We start from the raw sequence: 19546 nt of genomic DNA on the forward strand, positions 1-19546 counted from the left end.
GTTAAGTGCAGATGATTTCCATAGGACAGGTTAAGTCCTGAATTTCTGTCTCAATGCAGTCCACATTTGATTTTTACTACAAAGATAAACTCAAACTGGCAATTACCCTTTGCTAACCCTACCACATAATCTCAGCATGAAAACGCTGCCATTTTTCCTGCTATAGTGCAGTGTATATAGAATTAACTAAAGTAATTTCACGAAGAGTCTTAGTAATCCATTTCAGATTTGTGCTATGAGACATTATCTTTAAAAATACCATGTTAATTATTTTCCCTATATTCAATTTGGCTTGAGTGACGAAGATCTAGAAACCAAAGTCCTTTACAGAGATTCACTGTCACATTGACACGGAGATACATACAGAATACAGGAAACTCAAATTATTCAGTCAGTTGTGCTTTTTTCCCTGTTACCTTCGACACATACATATGCTAGTTTTAACTTATGTTTGTTCTGAACCTATGTCTGGATATTTCTATACGTATGGTTTTTTTTCCCCCCAAAGGCCTATTTTGAAACCTCTAAAGTAGAGAAAAAAGTGAAATTGATCCCCTTAGTAAGCTTTTTAAAAATTATTAACATATTCTTATTCACGCTTCTTAGCATGATGCTGCTATCTGGACAATTCTATAGACTTTACAATTCTATATCCACTCCTCCAAATTTGACCCCTTTGAACGGCTCTCCCTCAGTTAAAAAAAAAAATAAAGATAAACTACAAGCATCCATGACTTAGAATCATGTTTATGGCAAACTTATTTAATAATCTAATGATTTAAAAATAAATCATTTTTTTAAACACCTGCCTTGAAAGACCTCACGTGGCAGCTTCGGGGATTTGAATACCTTTGAGAAACCTGAACATCTAAAGGAGTTAGTGGGACTGATGCAGTTGAGGCACTGAACATTTGACATGGCAGTTGTAGAACTTGTAAATGTACCACAGTAGGAAGCAGCTTTCCATGGACTTCAAAGCAAACGGCAGTTAATTATCTAGCTTTCAGGAGCAGCGTGGACTTACCGTGACAGCTGTTAGGCGAGGACACATGGGCATCTCCACAACTGAACATCAGCTCGTGTCATTGTTTGGCTTGGATCTCTTTGGAAGGAAATGCTTAAGGTCTCAGCTTGGTTCAATTCAAATTAGTCTAAGAGTTTTCCCAGATGGTTTCTCAGCACAAGCTTATTTTTCACCCCAGAGCCTGTGCTTCGCCATCACCTCAGATCTGCCGTCGACATGCTGTTTGCATATGCTCAAGCTCCATTTTTAATGCTATGCATGGGACATATCCATTTGAACTTTCTCTTCCCTGTTATTATCGTGAATTCAACCTGAGGGTCTTGTGACTTTGGTGAGAAAAGAAATGCTTCTGCTTTTTAATCTCTCACTCTCTTTCTCTCTATATATCCCTCCCCCTCCCTGTCATTCACCCTCCTCATTTTTTCACCGACAGAAAGGTTGACTGTTTCTACCTGGTGTCTAACAGGTGGGATATCTTGGGGTGTTCTTCATGGCTGGCTAAATATAGTGGGTCCAAGTATTATTTGACTTGCATGAATCCTAGTGGGGCCTGGCTTGTCCACAGTTTCCCAGAGCATCAGCTTCTATCTATAACCTGATTAGTCTTCAGATCAGCCATGACAAATTCCCAGAATAACCAAGCTCATTCTTGACCTCTCCTAACACCACCTCCCAATCGAGGGTGGTGGTTACAATTGTGCTCTTTGCTGCGTCTAGCACCATTTTTAGATCCCGAACTCATCCTTCTTGAACAATGTCAGGTCGTCCATAAATACAAAGCAAAAAGAAAGTAAAGAACATATTCCTTGGATTACATCTGCTGGAGATAGGGAAGAATAAAATTTGAAGGGGAAAAAGTAAGGGATCAGAAGCTAATTAGGAAAGAATTGGGAAAAGGAAAACTTTTCCCAAAAAGGAAGAAAAAAATGAAGTACCAAAGTGATATGACCTAAACTCACTTCACCCCTTCTAGAAAAATGTCTGCCTTGAAGTACTCTAAGTTAGTGAGGTCTTGCTGTTAAACTTGAAAAGTAAAAAAAAAAAAATAATAACACTTGAACAAAAATCCTCAGCAATTGCTGACCTCTCATTGCCATTCACTTCAATCAGCCCCATACTGTTTCTTGACATGCCCAAAGTCCCAAATGAGGCCTTGCTGATTTCAAGCAGTTGGTAACTATGTGCAATATATGCAGAATCATCTTCTGGGGACTCCAAAGACTTAGGACTCTTCTAGTCCCTCCACCTCCAGGAAACAAATATCAATTCCTTTCATCTTTCTAGTATGCCAAATGTTTTCAAGCTGCCTGTAAAACGTGTGATGTGAGTGATTTGACAAAAATATTATACAAATTTATTAATTATCTTTGAACATGTTTCTTTGCAGTTTTCAGTTCATTTTATATTAAGTGCTGAGCAGAAACTGGCTTTGTTTCTTACAGCCAAATTACACAACATGCATAAATCTTTAATGTTCTTGGTTTCCTTTAGTGATTTCGCTTTCTTCCAAAAGTATCTGAATACCTCTGAAATGCATGCTGGATAAATTCCCAAGATGCCAGGCTGCTGGCCAAAGTGCTCAAAGGTGATAGGCTACAGCTGCTTCCTTCTTCCTAAGGAAAATGGTACAGAGATACAGGTCACTGGATACTTGACAAATGTGTGATTGCCGAGTGTGCAGGCCCCTGTTTTCTAAGAAGATGCTGAGTAGCAAACTGCTTTATGGAGAGAGTATGTAGTTAACCAAATCTAGGTTTCCTAGTTTAAATAAGGCAATTGAGTGATCAGTGAATCATAAAAGCTGAGAATGGGAATGTACTTTAAAAATCACATGGTCCTGGGGTGGTGGGTGGCTCAGTCAGTTAAGCAGTTGACTCTGGATTTCAGCTCAGATCATGAATCCAGGGTCCCAGAATCAAGCTTCACTTTTGGCTCTGTGCTTAGCGAAAAGTCTGCATGAGGATTCTCTCTCTCTCTCTTTCTCTCTCTCTCTCTCTGTCTGCCCCACCCCCCACTCACACACACTCTCTTTCTCTCTAAAATAAATCAATCAATATATTTTTTAATCATACGGCCCAGAGATCTAATCCAAGAATACCTGCTGTATAATCCTACCAAGTGATCATATGTATGAACACCTCTGGACCAAGAAATCTACTCTGTGTTAAAATAGTCTATATACATACACTCAATTGTAATTCATATCAGACATGGACAATCTCCATAATATGTAAAGAGCTTCTACACTTCACTAAGAAAAAGGCCAATAGTCCAATTAAAAACAAAACAGGCAAAGGATATGTAAAGAAAAATAAATAGCCATGACTATAAATTGAAAAAGAGGGGCAGCCCGGGTGGCTCAGCGGTTTAGTGCAGCCTTCAGCCCAGGGCGGGATCCTGGAGACCCGGGATCAAGTCCCACGTTGGGCTCCCTGCATGGAGCCTGCTTCTCCCTCTGCCTGTGTCTCTGCCTCTCTCTTTCTCTCTCTCTCTCATGAATAAATAAATTTTTTTAAAAAAGTAAATACTTTGTTCTATAAAAATAAATAAATAAATAAATAAATAAATAAATAAATAATATTGAAAAAGAGACAGAAGAGGGGTGCCTGGGTGGCTCAATTGGTTAAGCATCTGCCTTCGGCTCAGTTTGTGATCTCAGGGTCCTGGGATCTAGCCCCATATGGGGGCCTTTGCTTAGCAGGGAATCTCCTTCTCTCTCTCCCTCTGTCCCTCCCACTCCCTCCTCTGCTCATGCTCATGATCTGTCTCTCTCAAATAAAGAAATAAAATCTTTTTTAAAATTAAAATAAGAAGATAACTTCACTCATAGTAAGAGAAATGCAAATGAAAACCACACTGAAATACAGCTTTTCAAATATTCCCTATATTCCTGATTTGACTATAACTTTGTACAATTTCTGTAGAGTAAAATTTAGTAATTAAAGTAACAGATGCATATACATGCTTTTACTCATTACTTCAACTTTTGGGGATTTTTAAAGATGCAAAATGGTCTACTTACACAGGTAGCCACTGCAGTTATTAGTGCTAACAAAAGATGTAGAAATAACCTACTACCCAAAGATGCAGTTGAATAATATATTCATGCAATGGAGTACTATGCAGCTGTCAGTAATAATGGTAATAAGGCAGCTCTTAAGGTTCATAATAGAAAGTTCTCCAAACTTTATTGTTTAAAGAAAAAAAAAATCAAGATACCCTCAGCAAACTAGGAATAGAGAATTTCCTCAACTTGATAACAAACTACTATTAAAACAGAAACAAAAAACAAAAAACAAAAACCCTAACATCATACTTAGTGGTGAGAAACTTAAAGCTTTCCCACTAAAATCAAGAAGACCTGCTTTTCAACATCACACTGGTAACCCTAGCTAATGTAATAAGATGGTAAAAAGGAAATAAGAGGTATACAGATTGGGAAGAAAGAAATAAAACTATCTTTGTTCATAGTTAACATGATTGCCTTGCAGAGAATTTGAAACGATTGTCAAAAAAAATACTCTTGGAACTAATAAGCAGTTATAACATAGTTGCAGGATACAAGGTTAATTTACAAAAGTTGATCACATTCCTATATGCCATCAATGAACCAGTGGACTTGCTTAAAACACATTGCTGTTTACTTCTGTACCTCCCAAAATGAAATATTTGAGCATAAATCTAACAAAGTATGTACAAGATTTATATGAGGCAAACTGCAAAATTCTGGTGAAAGATATCAAAGAAGGGGCAGCCCTGGTGGCTCAGCGGTTTAGCGCCACCTTCGGCCCAGGGCGTGATCTTGGGAGACCCAGGATGGAGTCCTGCATCGGGCTCCCTGCATGGAGCCTGCTTCTCCCTCTTCCTGTGTCTCTGCCTCTCTCTCTCTCTCTCTTTCTCTCTCTCTGTCTCTATGGATAAATAAATAAAATCTTTTAAAAAAAGATATCAAAGAAGAACTAAATAAATGGAGAGATAGCTCATATTCATGGGTAAGAAGACTCAGTATTGTCAAGTTTTCAGTTCTTCCCATTTTGATTTATAGACTCAACACGATCCTAGTCAAAACCCGAAATGGTTATTTTGTGGATGTTGGCAAACTGGTTATAAAGTTTATATGGAAAGACAAAAGAGGGGTGCCTGGGTGGCTCAGGGTGTTATGTATCTGCCTTAGGCTCAGGTCATGATCCGGGTCCTGGGATTGAACCCCACATCAGGCTCCCTGCTCAGGGAGGAGCCTGCTTCTCCCTCTGCCTCTGCTGTTCCTCCTGCTTGTGCTCTCTCAGTATCTCTCTGTCAAATAAATAAATAAAAATCTTTAAAAAAAAAAAAAGGAAAGGTAAAAGATCAGATAAACTGAAGGTCAAAGAAAAACAAAGTTACAGGACTGACTTCAAGACTTATTATTAAGTTACAATAATCAATATATATAGTGTGGTATAACAAAAGAATAGACTACTAAGTCAATGGAATACAAAAAAAACAGAAATAGATCCACACAAATATAATTAACTTATCTTTGACAAAGGGACAAAAGCACTAAAATGGAAAAAAATAGTCTTTGCAACAATTGGTGCCAGATCAACTGGACATCCACATACAAAACAATTATTCTAGACACAAACTTTACACCTTTCTGAAACATTAACTCAAAATGGATCATGGACCTAAATGTAAAACACCAGACTATAAAACTAGAAGATAAGGAGAAAATTTGGATGACCTTGGATTTGACAATAACTTTTTAAATAAAACACCAAAGCACAGTTCGTGAAAGAATGAATTGATAAGCTGTACTTCGTTAAAATTAAATTTTTCTGCTCTGTGAAAGATACTGTCAAGAAAATGAAAAGATAAGCCACAGATTGGAAAAAAATATTTAATAAAGGACTGTTCTTCAAAATATGCAAAGAACACTTGAAAGTAAACGATAAGAAAGCAAACAATCCAATTAATAAATAGGACGAAGACCTTATGAAATCCCTCACCAAGAAGATATGCAGATGGCCAATAAGCATATGGAAAGATGTTCCACATCATGGAAATGCAAATTAAAACAGTAATAAGAAAATATAAATAAATAAAACAGTAATAAGATACCATTACACATCTATTGGAATGGCCAAAATTTAGAACACTGACAACAACAAATGCTGGTGAGCATATCAACAACAGGAACCCTCGTTCTTTTGTAGTGGGGTTGCAAAACTGTACATTTTGGAAGACAGTTGGGCCAATTTCTACAAAACTAAACATATTCTTACCATGATCCAGCAGTTACGCTCTTTGGTATTTACCCAACAGAGCTGGAAAACATGTCCACACAAAACTAGCACGTGGATGTTGACAGCAGCTTTATTCATGATTGCCAAAACTTGGAAGCAGCCAAGACATCCTTCAGGAGATGACTGGACAAATAATCTGGGGTACACAGTGGAATATTATTCAGTGCATAAAAGCAATGAGCTATCAAGCCACGAAATGACATGAAGGAAGCTGAAAAGCATATTACTGAGTCAAATTTGGAAGACCAGTGGTTGCCAGGGTTAGGAGGAAGGGAGGGATGAATAGGCAGACACAGAGAACCTCAGAGTGTTGAAACCATTCTGTGCAATATCGCTCTGCTGGATACGTGTCATTACGCACCAAACCCGTAGAATGTACAGCACCAAGACTGAACCCTAATGCAAACTATGGACTTTGGATGATAATGATGTGTCAGTGTAGATTCACTGACTGTAACATATGTGCCAGGGTGGTGTGGGATGTTGATGGGAGAGACTGTGAGTATGTGAAGATGAGGGATATATGGGAACTCTGTACCTTCTGCTCAGTTTTGCCTCAACCCTAAAATGGCTCTAAAAAATAAAGTTTATTATTTTTAATTTATTTATTTTAATTAGTTAATTAATTTTAAATTTAAATACATAACAAAATGTATAAAATGTTCCCATTACATAAAATTGGGGAAGGGATTACCAATATATTCATTTCTCTTTCCTTTTTTTTGTAAGACTTTATTTATTTATTCATGAGAGACACAGAGAGAGGTAGAGACATAGGCACAGGGAGAAGCAGGCTCCCGCAGGGAGCCCAATGAGAGACTCGACCCTGGAATCCTGGGATCACACCCTAAGCCAAAGGCAGAGGCTCAACCACTGAGCCACCCAGGCGTCCCTATATTCATTTTTCTTTTGCATGAAATTGTTACCTGTGAAGAATGGGACAAGGGTTAGAGGAAGACTTTTCACCATAGAGCTTTTTATACTTATTTTTAAACCATTAAAAAAAGTACTCATCTGAAAAAGTAAATAAAATAATTTAAAATATATGAGAATGGTCAATTCCATCCCTTTCTTATAGTCCATTAAAAAAAATTTCAGTATTGAAATACTACCTCAAACAGTTAACTCTTTTCATATTTGTTTTTAATGGAGACCATCACACAATGGTCTAGCCCTAAAAATTTGGACCAAAGCTTCAAACTTCTTGAAACCAAAGTATAAACAAAACCTGATAAAATCTCCAAAAGAGAAAAATCAAATCTTAAAAGAATGTAGGTACCTATGAGCCTCCACTATGTTTTCTTTTACTGAAATTTTACCTTAAATATCAGCCATGAGTCTTGATTATTTATTTACCATTTAAGGTCTTAACTTTTAAGCCTCCAATTCCAAAGATTTGTGGGCAGGGAACATATGGTACTGTGTCGTGGGCGTGCTAGAAACACCCAGCTGTCCTCACTGGCTGAACATGTTCTTTGGGAACTGCTAGTTGCAGGCCTTCTGGACCTTTAAGGAATTTTTCTACTGACCTCAAAAAAAAAAAAAAAAAAATCCAAACACTTCTTCTGGATGAATGCTATTTCTTTTAGAACCGATTTGTCCAGGAGATCTGTCAAATTGTTGTAACTGATATGTTTGATAACTGTTCTTCTGCTTGTCCCTTGGGTGGTTAGGACCTTTTTTACAGAAGTGTCCTTATGAGATTCACAGACAGTGGTCACAGACTTTCTGAATTTGATTCTAGCAGGTGGCAGGGCAGCTCTGCCTCTCTTTCCTTTGGGAGAACCCACTTGCCTCCAGAAAGGGCTGCCTTCAGCTGACACCAACAGAACCTGCCAAAGAGTTCACATGCTGGTTTTTTTTTTGATAGGCCCAGCAAGGTTAGATGCTATCACCACTCAAGGTTTTGGCCAGGCCAGAAGCTGGGTGCGTCCCAATGATGTACCGTGACCAAACTGTTTGGGCCGTAGCACCCTGTTTGGCATAGAATGGTGCAGTATCAAATTCTGGCAACAGCTTTCAGCTCTGTAGTATTCAAGGAAGATCCTGGGCTGCAGAAGGGGTTTTCCTGATGCAAACTGACAGTGAAAAATCTTCAGCTCAAGGTCAGTCTGCATGCACAGATTCAATTTACCCACCAGCCCTTGATTAAAAATCTGTTTCTGGAATATAGATGTTAGCAGACGATAATTCCTAACTACTTGCCAATGAAATTTAACGTGGTGGATCCTTTAATACATTTTTAAAGCTGTTTAAATCCAAATCAAAAATCATCTCAATCATCCAACAGAACAAAATCTGAAATATTTTGGGAACCAAAGATTTATCTAGTTATCACACACACACACACATATACACACAAGTCCAAAACTAAAGAACTTCAAGATCATCAGAAGTAAAAATGAAAGCAATCAGAAGCATATGTTTACAAGCCATGTAACATAAAACAGAAGTGAGGAAATATTTTAAAGCTCAAAGGCTATATTGATTCGTGTAGAATGATAAAAATGTCTCTTGTTCTCGCCTTTTTAAAAATGCCTAAGATACATATTTGGGGGGAAAAAACCTTTAAATACCCCTTAAAAATTTAAGTACCAGGACTGAGTAAATTTCTATTTCTACACAAACACCTCTTTAATTTATAAATGACCACAAAAGCACTAGGTATTATGGTTCTAAGAATTATAACTTACTGTAATTGCTCTGTGTGCAAAATAGTGATACCTCAATGAATGGATCTTCTGAAAACATGTTGCTTTATCTTAATAAACTTTGGATTTTTTTTTAAAGAAGTTTGTTTTAAAAAATCTTCAGTAATCATTTCAAGCAAAGCTGTACACACAAACTGTATTCATGTATGACAAAAATACCCCCAGACACAGAAGCTACTGCCTCAGAAAAGAGATATTCACATATTGAAGGTGAACAGTTTCTTAACCTCTCAGTTTCATCATTTTGTGTGCAAAATGGAGCTAATAATACCTCCTGCACAGGGCTGTCAAAAAGATTAAATACGATTATATATGTAGTACCTATCCCTCGCTGTGCCTCATAAAATTAGCTCTTAAAATAAATACCTCTTCTGTAACCAGAATTTATTTTTTTCTCTAATTATAGGTGGAATATTTTGTCCTCTGTAAAAGGAATTTCATACAGGTAAAGATATTTTAGGAGTTTAGGACTTTCCAAGAAATCATTAAGCCTTTGTTCCAATGACCCCCTCCCTGGAATGAGGGTAAGCAACGGGATCTATTCTAGAAGCTGCTTAGGAATTACTAAGGGTAAAGGGCTGTATGTCCTTTGACACCAGCTTCTTTAGGACTTTGGAACCTTCTTGGCTCTTCTTCACTTGAGCTCTTACTCCTTCTCTCTGTGCTTGTGGGCTGGAACCTCTCTCAGGCTGCTTCCAACGTTCATCCATCTCCTACCTTCTGCCCCTTTTTCTCTTCTTAGGGATTCTTCAAATCCAATGCCTCATTTATTCCTCCATCTTCTCTGTATCAAAAGGAGAAGCAGATAGGGAGGAATTATTGACACACTGACTATCTGAATTGGCAGTGAGTGTCTCAAAGGTCCCAAATTCTGAGGAATGCTCTGATTCCCACTTAAATTCCAGGGAGGCAGTGCAGTTTAAGAAGACCCTGACATGGGGCACCTGGGTGGCTCAATTGTTCAGTGTCTGCCTTTGGCTCAGATCATGATCCCAGGGTCCTGGGATGGAGCCCCGCATCAGGCTCCCTGCTCAGCGGACAGCCTGCTTCTCCCTCTCCTGCTTCCCATGCTTGTGCTCTCTCTGTCAAATAAATTAATTCAGAAGAAGAAGGAGGAGGAGAAGAAGACCCAGACGTGCCACCCTAGTCAAATGGCCTTGAGCAATTTTCTAACTTCTCTGAGTTTGGGTTATATCATCTCTAATACAGGGATAGTAATTCTGCATGAACCAAAGAAAGCCATTTGCACCTGGTGGAAAAGAAAAATAAGGGTCACCTGGGTGGCTCAGCAGTTGAGCATCTGCCTTCCTCTCAGGGCATGATCCCAGGGTACGGGATCGAGTCCCACATCGGGCTCCCCTCATGGAGCCTGCTTCTCCCTCTGCCTGTGTCTCTACCTCTCCGTGTCTCTCATGAATAAATAAAAACTTTTTAAAAAAAGAAAAAGAAAAACACTTTTGTTTCCAAGCATTGTGTTCAACAGCCATCCCTCAACCTCACACTCCCTTTGGAGGTTCAAGGCTGGGATTGAGCTAAAAAATGTGGTGATCCTGAGGGAGTGAGGATAGTTTGGTAATGTAAGAGGGCTCAGAGCTATGCAGGGACATCTGTGACAGCCTTTAGTTTTGTTGCTGTTTAAGCTGGAAGTTGAATGTTTAAAATAAAATAAAATAAAATTATTGCTAGAGTCCCAGAGGCTTTGTGAAAATATCATGTATCCAGCTAGATGACCTGATAGGCTGTCTTGAGGACCAAATGATACAATCCACAAGAGAGTACTGAGATGCCTGGGTGGCTCAGTGGTTGAGCGTCTGCCTTTGGCTCAGCTCCCCAGAGGGAGCCTGCTTCTCCTTCTGCCTATGTCTCTGCCTCTTTCTGTGTGTCTCTCATGAGTAAATAAATGAAATCTCTAAAAAAGAGAGAGAGAATGAGAGAGAGAACTTTCTATAATATATATTGTGACCAGAGGTTTCATGAGAGTGATGTTCTCTCTTCAGGCGAAAGCCTGCAATCCACAGGTCACTAAGACTCTGAATTGTAATGAATCTTGGGATCTTTTCTAAACTTTCTCAAATGAGACCCTGAGTGTACACATGCTGGATGGTTAGAAGCAGATGGCATTGGCATGCTAAAGGAAAGTCAATCTCCAGTAATATGTGGGAACTTATGTCCCCTTCTCTCTCAGCATACTACGAATGGACATCGGATCATCTTAGGACGTGATCAATTTTAAATAAAAACAATAACTTCCATTCTTAGTGATCTCATCCAGTTTTCGCAATGAACTTTGAAAGTCAACTGCCACTCTAATAAACGTAAACATAGCATACTACACGATCCAGTAATGCTGCTCCTAGCGCTTGAATATTCATGGCAGCTTTATTCATAAAACCCAAAGTAGAAACAACTCAAATGTCCATCTGCTGGTGGATGGATATATACATGTTAGTATATGCATGCAAAAAAAATTCTACTCAGTAATAAAAAGGAATAAACCACTGATACTCAACGATGTGAATGAACTTCAAAAGCCTTATGCTAAAAGAAGCCAGATACAAAAGACTGCATACTATATGATTGCACTCGTATGAAATTCTACAAAAAGCAAATCTATATAGACAGAAATCAGAGCTGTGTTTGCCAGGGACCAGGGTAGGGGGATGGGATTAACTGCAAGGCACTTGAGGGAAATTTGAAGGGGGTAATTGTGTTGATGGTTATATGATAGTATATATTATGTCAAAGTTCATTGAATTCTTTGCTTTTAAAGGTAAATTTCATCGTATATAAACTTTACTATATTGTCTGAGATTAAAGAAAAGATAATTGCCAAAGAGATTCTCTTAATTTTTAGTCTTATAACTCACTAATTTAAATGACTTAACCCACAAACTAAAAGATAACAAATATAATAACTAAAGTTTGAAAAGTAATACATGTTCGAAATGTTCAGGGTTAGAGATCCTAGACAACCTTATTTCTGGTTTTTGACCACTATCATGTTGTTACCGTGTTACTGGTAGAATAAATAATAAAAGTAAGATTGAAAGATAAAGCAATTACTTGTCTTTTTAACTAATCTTAAACTAATTACAGAAGGTTATTCCCATGTCTGAATCCATAACCCTGACTCTCTAATTTATGGGATCTTCATTTTACTGACAAACCACTACAAAAGCCTCCAGAGCCACCCAAATTGAGCTGAAATTTCCTTTTCTGTGCTCTACTCCCTCTAGAAACCTCTGATCATTTAATTATTTACTAATTAATTCCACATGCCTCCTCCACTTCCAAAGGATCTCATGCAACTTCATAAATAAAGCAAGCGTAATAGTGAGGAAAAAAATTAAAGCACAAGTAAATGCAAGATGGATAGGCTAAATAATGACCAGAAGCAGCTACAAATTTTGCCATAAGTTTCTAAGTGTACCAAAAAAGGGGGAAGCATGTACTGATAAAAGATTCAAAATGCCTACAAGATAAAGAAAAAGCTAAGTATCCAAGACATTTCAATGGAGAAACAATAGTCTTTTCAATAAATGGTGCTGGGGGACGCCTGGATGGCTCAGTGGTTGAGCTTCTGCCTTTAACTCCAGGCGTGATCCTGGAGTTCTGGGATCGAGTCCCTCATCGGGCGGGTTTCCTAGACATGATACCAAAAGCACAAGCAAAAAAGAAAAATAAATAAACTGGACTATGTAGAAATTTTAAACTTTTATGCTACAAAAAATACTATCAAGAAAGTAAAAAGCCAAAATCAGGGATGCCTGCATGGCTCAATCAGTTAAGTGTCTGCCTTCAGCTCAGACGATGATCTCAGGGTCCTGGGATCCAACCCCAACGTGGGCTCCCTGCTCAGAGGGGAATCTGCTTCTCCCACTTCCTCTGCCTGCCACCCCATCTACTTGTGCTTTCTCTGTCAAGTAAATAAATAATTTTTTAATAAAAAAATAAAAATCAGAAACCATACAATATAAATCTAATAAGGGCTTGTATCCAGAATATATAAAGAACTTATAACTCAATAACAAAAAATCAACTCAATCTAAAAATGGGTAAAGTTTTTTAATAGACTTTATCCAAAGAAGATATGCAAATGGACAATAAGCACATGAAAAAATGCTCAACATTACAAGTCATTAAGGAAATGCAAATCAAATCCACAATGAGATGCTACACTAAGCCCATTAGGATGGCTATAATAAAAGACAATATTGGCTAAGAAATTCTCATACTAGTGGGAATGCAAAATGATGCAGACACTTTGGAAAACAGTCTGGCCGTCTTAAAGTGTTAAACATAGTGTTACCATATGATCCGGCAATCCTACAGTTGGTATGTATCCAGGAGGGGATTATATAAAATATGTTTTAAAACATATATATGTGTGTCAAGCAAAGCAAAAACTTGGACACAAATATTCTTAGCAGCATTACCCACAATAGCTAAAAAGTGGAAACTACCCAAATGTTCATCAACATGTTTATTCATGAAATGGATAATTAAAATGTCATATATCCGACAAAAAAAAATGTCATATATCCATATAATAAAATATAATTTGGCAATAAAAGGGAGCAAAACACCGACACATGCCCCAACATGGAAGAACCATGAAAATATTATGGTAGTAAGTGAAAGAAGCCAGTTATGAAAGACCACGTACAGGCAAATCTTTCTAAACAAAGCTATAGAGACAGAAAGATTAGTAGTTGCTGAGGGCTGAGGGAAAGAGAGAATGAGGAGTGACCACTTATGGGTATGGTTTTCTTTTTGAGCGATGAAAATGTTCTAAAGTTAAATTGTGATGATCTTTGCACAATTCTGTGAATATACTAAAAATAACCTAATTATATGCTTTAAATGGCTGAGTTTTATGGTATGTGAATTATATCTTAATAAAAAATTGTTGTTTTTTTTTTTTTTTTTAAGGCATTGTAACCAGTCAACAGGCCCTTGCTACTTGTGGCGTTTGAGACTCCAGCTTTCAAGTGAAGAATGAACAACTTGGGGCCTCCTAGGATAATATTTCCTGAATAAGCTTTCATTTGGAATTGGACAGGGATGTGATCACTGGCAGCAATTCCAGGTACAGACTTTGTGTGTTACCAATTAAGGGCAAAACACTAAGTAGTTATGTCTGGCCAGATGTGGTATATCTATTTCATGGACTGTCCATGGGAACCGTTTGTATCTTAGGTCAGCAGGTTGCCCTCTGCTCTGGAATATATTTCTAGGTCAGTTGCTCTCACCATCAATTAGTGTGTGTGCTCAAGGGAACGCAAACTGATTTCAGCATTATCTTAAACAAAACATAATTAAGAAAGTAAGTATCCTGCCAAAAAAATTACATAATGCATTCCAAAGCCAACTAAAAATGAATTTTGGACCAACCATGCTAAATATACACATTTAGCATAGGTTTAAATGGTTAATAGTTATGCTAATAGTTAGTAGTACCCATGTAGCTTTTCTTTTTAGACTTATTTAAATCTTTCTCTTAGGATTTAGATATTCAGCTACAGAAATTTCAGTGGGAAAAAAGTTAACAAATTAAATTCTCAAATGTCTGTCCCACAACATTGTAAGGTTACCCACTGCCTCTAAATCCTTACAATCCAGAATGTTCAAACACCTTGCTATGCAAAATTGGTCCACAACCCAGACATCACCAGGGTGATACACTCCAAACTACTGAGTCAGAACCTGCATTTTAACAAGATCTCCAGACAATTTGTGCGCCCATTAAAGTTTGAGAGGACTTGCTCTCATACCTAACCGAAACTCAGTGTAAAACAGTTCCGGGAAAACTGGGCAGTGGTTCACTATTAGTAATCTCGATTGAGACATTATAGCAACCTCAAAATGTCCCTCTTTGATTTAAGGCGGTGAAAGCTATAAACGTTCTCTTACTGTAAATGTGCACAAAACACAGGAAAGAAGGCTGTGGTGACCGCTCTTACTTAGACATTTTGGAGGATGGAGCAGAGAGGCACTTGGTCCTAAGGAAATTTTCCCTACTGTTCTAGTTGTTCCCAGATCTTCCTCCTGGATTTGCCCTTTTGTGAAAGCCCAGCCCGGGGAACTTTGCCGTCAAGCAGCAGGTGGTAAAAGGATCACCAAAGGCAGGAGGGTTTCTGAGTGAAAGATGGATACTTGACTCTTTCAGGTCCACTTACCAGTATGGAAAGAAGCCATTTAGACCTGGAGCACCACTGTTTTCCTTTTTTCAGGTAGGTACAAATCAAGCACAGCCTACATATTTCTTTTTTTTTTTTAAGATAGATTTATTTATTTATTTATTTATTTATTTATTTATTATTATTTATTCATGACAGAGAGAGAGAGAGAGAGAGGTATATTTGGGCTGGGTGGAGGGGATGGGGAGAGGAGGAGGGTGTGAGCACAATAAAGAGAGAGAAGCAGGCTCCAGGCAGAGAGCCTGACGTGGGACTCGATCCTGGGTCTCCTGGATCACACCCCGGGCTGAAGGCCGCACTAAATCGCTGGGCCACCGGGGCTGCCCAGCCTACATATTTCTGAAAGAGTGTCAACTTTTGGGGCGCCTGGGTGGCTCAGTGGTTGAGCATCTGCCTTTGGCTCAGGGCATGATCTCAGGGTCCTGGGGTCAAGTCCCACATCAAGCTCCCCGGGGGGAACCTGCTTGTCCCTCTGCATATGTCTCTGTGTCTCTCATGAATAAATAAATAAAATCTAAAAAAAAAAAAAAAAAAAAGTCAACTCTTCTAAACCCACAGGGTTCAAATATGTGAAAACTCCTCCACCGTACCCTTGCCACCACATTTCCACCTGCTACAAAGGAAGTGTTTATAAAAGCAAGTAACCAGGAGGTCTTTCCAAGCCAATCAGTGGTCTCCAAGCCATGGTGGGGTAGGGAGAAAGGGAAGGAATGAAGAGAGTTTCCTGGAGGATGATAATTAAGATGCTGATTCTTGGGTTGGACCCTTAAGATTTTGGTGCAGGAGGTCTGGACTTCGGACCAAAAATTAGCATTGTAATAAGTGCCCTAAGCAATTATAATGTAGGAAGTTCAGGCCTACACTTGAGGAAACTGAGATAATTGGTTTAAGAATAAAGCAATAGGCCTTTGCCATAAAACACCTATTCTTATGCATCTATTTCACTTTTTGAGCTGATGTTGTCAAATTCCTATTTGGCTTCCATTCAGCATTCACTGAGCAGCTGTTGTTGGCAGAGAATTGTATTACCTGTTCCTTTCCTGGTATATTTGGGCTGGGTGGAGGGGATGGGGAGAGGAGGAGGGTGTGAGCACAATAAAGAGCTATTTCTCAACTTCCTAGCAAAACGACAAATTCACCTTTTCATGATTTGTGAAACGGATTAACCTAAACAGCTACATTACCCAACCACAGTTACCATAATTTGCTAACCGTATTAGGGCACCGAGGTCCCAGAGATGTCATGGCCTTCCTGGTAGGAAGATCAGTTCCCTAAACCGAAATGCCTCCCTTCTCCACTTCATGACAGGACCCTAGGCAAGTCATTCAACCCTTCTGTAATTCAGTTTATCTGTGAAAGGAAGAGGATATAACACCTACTTCACCGAGTTGGTGGAAGGAGTGGATGGGACACCAATGGACGCAGAGTGCTGCAAGGATCGAAATTACATAGCGAAGAGTCTTTGCATTTTTTTGGTAAGCCACGAGACCACTGTGGATATAAAAAAAGTATAATAATAAATAAGAGGTTTCCAGAGGCTGATGCGAAATGAGTGAAATGTACACTTTGTTCCAAACAGTTCAAGCGAAAGCTCCGCGGAGTGGGGTCTGGTGGGTTTTGCTTTCCGGGTCCTCGACCCCGCGGCTCCTTCGGGAGTTTGTCCAGCTGCTGCCGCGGTCCCCCCGCCCCCCCCCGTGAGGGAGGATGCGGAGGCGCGAGGTCCCGGCAGGTGCCCCCGGGGGCGGGACGGCGAGCCGGGCGCGGGCTGGGGGCGGGGAGGGTGCGGGCGGGCGCCGGGAGCGTGCGCGGCCACGTGACGGCCGCTATAAGAGCGCTCGGGGCCGGCGCTGGGCTCCCGCCGCGCTGCTCCCTCCGCGCTCCCCCCCGCTCCCCCGCCGCGCTCCCCCCGCCGCGCTCCTCCCGGCCCCGACTGCGGCTGCGGCGGCCCCGGCGGCACCATGACAGGTACGCGCGGGGATCCCTCCCCGGGGCCCCCGCCCCGCAGCCCCCGGGACCTCGCCCGGGCCCCCGCCCCGCCCCGCCCCGCCGCGCCGCGCACCCCCGGAGTTCCCGGCCGGCCGGGGACCGCCGCGAAGTTGCAGGCTGGCTGCGGTCGGGCGTGGGCGCCCTGCGACAGCCGGGGCCGGGCGGGCAGCTGGCGGGGCCTGGGCCGCCTGCCGGGGCCCCGCGCCCGCTTCCGTCTCCGCCGCCGGGAAGGGCGGGGGGGGCGGGCGGAGCAGCGGCGGCGCGGCCGGGGGGGCGCGGGGGAGCGGCGGGGAGCCGGTTCCCGGGGGCGCCCGGCCCGGGCCCCGGAGCGCGGCGCGGGAGCACCTGGGGGGGGCGCAGGGGCACCTGGAGGGGCGCGGGCACCTGGGGGGGGGGGCGCAGGGGCACCTGGAGGGGCGCGGGCACCTGGGGGGGCGCAGGGACCCCTGGAGGGGCGCGGGCACCTGGGGGAGGGGGCGCAGGGGCACCTGGAGGGGCGCGGGCACCTGGGGGGGCGCAGGGACCCCTGGAGGGGCGCAGGCACCTGGGGGGGCGCAGGGACCCCTGGAGGGGCGCGCAGGCGAGGGGGTACGGGGAGCCGGTTCCCTGGGGTGCCGGGCCCCGGAGCGCGGCGCGGGGGCACCTGGGGGGGGGGCGCAGGGGCACCCGGAGGGGCGCGGGCGGGGGCACCTGGAGGGGCGCAGGCCGGGCCCCGGGGCCGCCCGCCGGGGCGCTCGCTGGCGGCCGCGCGGAGCCTATTTTTAGGCCCCGGGGCGGGGCTGCGGCCAGCTGGAGCCCGGCGAGCGCCCCGGAGCGGCCCCCGCGGTGGGCGCGCGGCCGCTCACTGGTTGCTGGGGGCGCTGCAGCCGCGGCCCCGGGCGGTCCCTCCGCTGTGGTGGGGCTGAGAGCGCGACTAGACACTGCGGGGCCGGCGCGGTTCCCTTTGCCAGCGGCCCCAGGTCTTTCCCTGGCTTGTAAGGTGCGCCGGGGCTTGCAGCCTGTGGCCCTAAGCCTGCGCCCTGCCTCACCGTGCACAGCATCCCCATCCTTGCTTCCTGAAATCACCGAGTCCTATTTAAATCCCTTGTTCAACTTCTCTCCAGGTTCCCCTGGAATCTGGACCACTGTTGGTCAAGTGACACATTAGGCATGTTATCCCCCCAGATTAAAGGCTCCTGGGGCAGACTGGCTGAAATGTTGCCATCTTCTCATGGTGGGTTGAAGGAACAAGTCAAGGCAGACGTTGATGGGCATGTCAAGTGACAGATGTCACTGTTTTGAGCTACCCTACAATGTGACTAGCTGGGAAGCCAGTGGCCCTTGAGGAGTGGGGAACAGCACTGTTTCAACGCTCAATAGCGAGCCTTTACAGGAAGAGAGTCGGGGGCGGGGGGTGAAGATGCCCTCTGGTCTGAGTCTGGGCCCCGTGTTAGCCCCCTTGACAGCCTGCAACTTTCTCTGGCTTATCAGAGGAATTTATTCTGTCTCCAGCTTTCACAGCTGGAAAATAATGGAGAGCATTACTTTATGACAAAATGTCCCAACTCCTTGGTTGGGCAACAGTGCCCCCAAGTGACCCCTGCCAGTGTTTGATCCTAAGTATCCTGTACATTTGGATGCCCACTAACTTGTTAAAATCCCCCCAGAGATAGAGCATACCTCAGACTCCTTCCAGGGAAGACCTGGAGAAATCCCAAAGGCCGGGTTGGTGGTCTTGGGAGGGTGAGTCTTGTTCAGTAGGAAGAACAGTTCATGTGTTTGCCTTCCCTTCTGGCAACTGAGTGGTTTTGTGTGTGTGTGTGTGTTGGGGGATCCCATGGTACAGGGTGGGGCGTGCTGTGTGCCTCTCCAAGAAAAAGGCAGATTTGTTAGTGCTTTTGAGGTGGTCCCTAAATGCAATTAACTCTAGCTGCTGTTTAGATAAAAGCACTAAGGAGGGAAGGCCTCTGTCGAGGTGATGTTTGAGCAGTGACTGTTGGTATGGCGGCGGCCGCGGCGGTTGGGGGTCGGGGGGCTTTACTCCAGGTTGAGGAAACACTATATAAAGCCTGAGGCTTGGCAGAAGCTTAAGCATCAGAATGAAGACTGTGGCCTCTGCTTTCAGATGCTCTCATTTGAGGTCATTAGTGAGATTTGTGGTTGGCTGAAAATACTTGTAGGAAACAGAAAATGGACCTCTTGATTTCTTCATTACCACCTGTTAATTGCCCAAGGTTCACCTTCTGGTGTTAAGCTACTATTTAGTCTGAGAATTTTGCGTGTTTGGGCTCTAAATTGGATTTCATTTTTATAGCTTAATCAGTCTGTCGGAGATTGCCAAGGATGTTTCTGCTAAAGAA

At 42.4% G+C, this 19546-nt stretch overlaps 1 protein-coding gene across 7 annotated transcripts in view; it reads left to right on the forward strand.

The window, feature by feature from the left end:
- Window positions 1-16621: 16621 nt before the first annotated feature.
- GYG1 (glycogenin 1) overlaps window positions 16622-19546 on the forward strand; it is a 33937-nt gene continuing 31012 nt past the window's right edge. Inside the window, exons 1-2 of one of the 7 annotated variants that reach the window (XM_025449055.3) lie at window positions 18127-18186; window positions 18311-18420. In XM_025449055.3, coding sequence (XP_025304840.3) covers window positions 18357-18420 — 64 coding nt within the window. In that variant the 5' untranslated portion in view covers window positions 18127-18186; window positions 18311-18356. Of the gene's footprint in view, window positions 16697-17048; window positions 17187-18126; window positions 18187-18310; window positions 18421-19546 lie in introns of those variants that run through there. The other 6 variants (XM_025449056.1, XM_035705098.2, XM_025449062.3 and 3 more) reach the window with 6 other exon arrangements.

The sequence above is a fragment of the Canis lupus genome, chromosome 23, assembly GCF_003254725.2.
Source record: "Canis lupus dingo isolate Sandy chromosome 23, ASM325472v2, whole genome shotgun sequence".
NCBI classification, from domain to species: domain Eukaryota; kingdom Metazoa; phylum Chordata; class Mammalia; order Carnivora; family Canidae; genus Canis; species Canis lupus.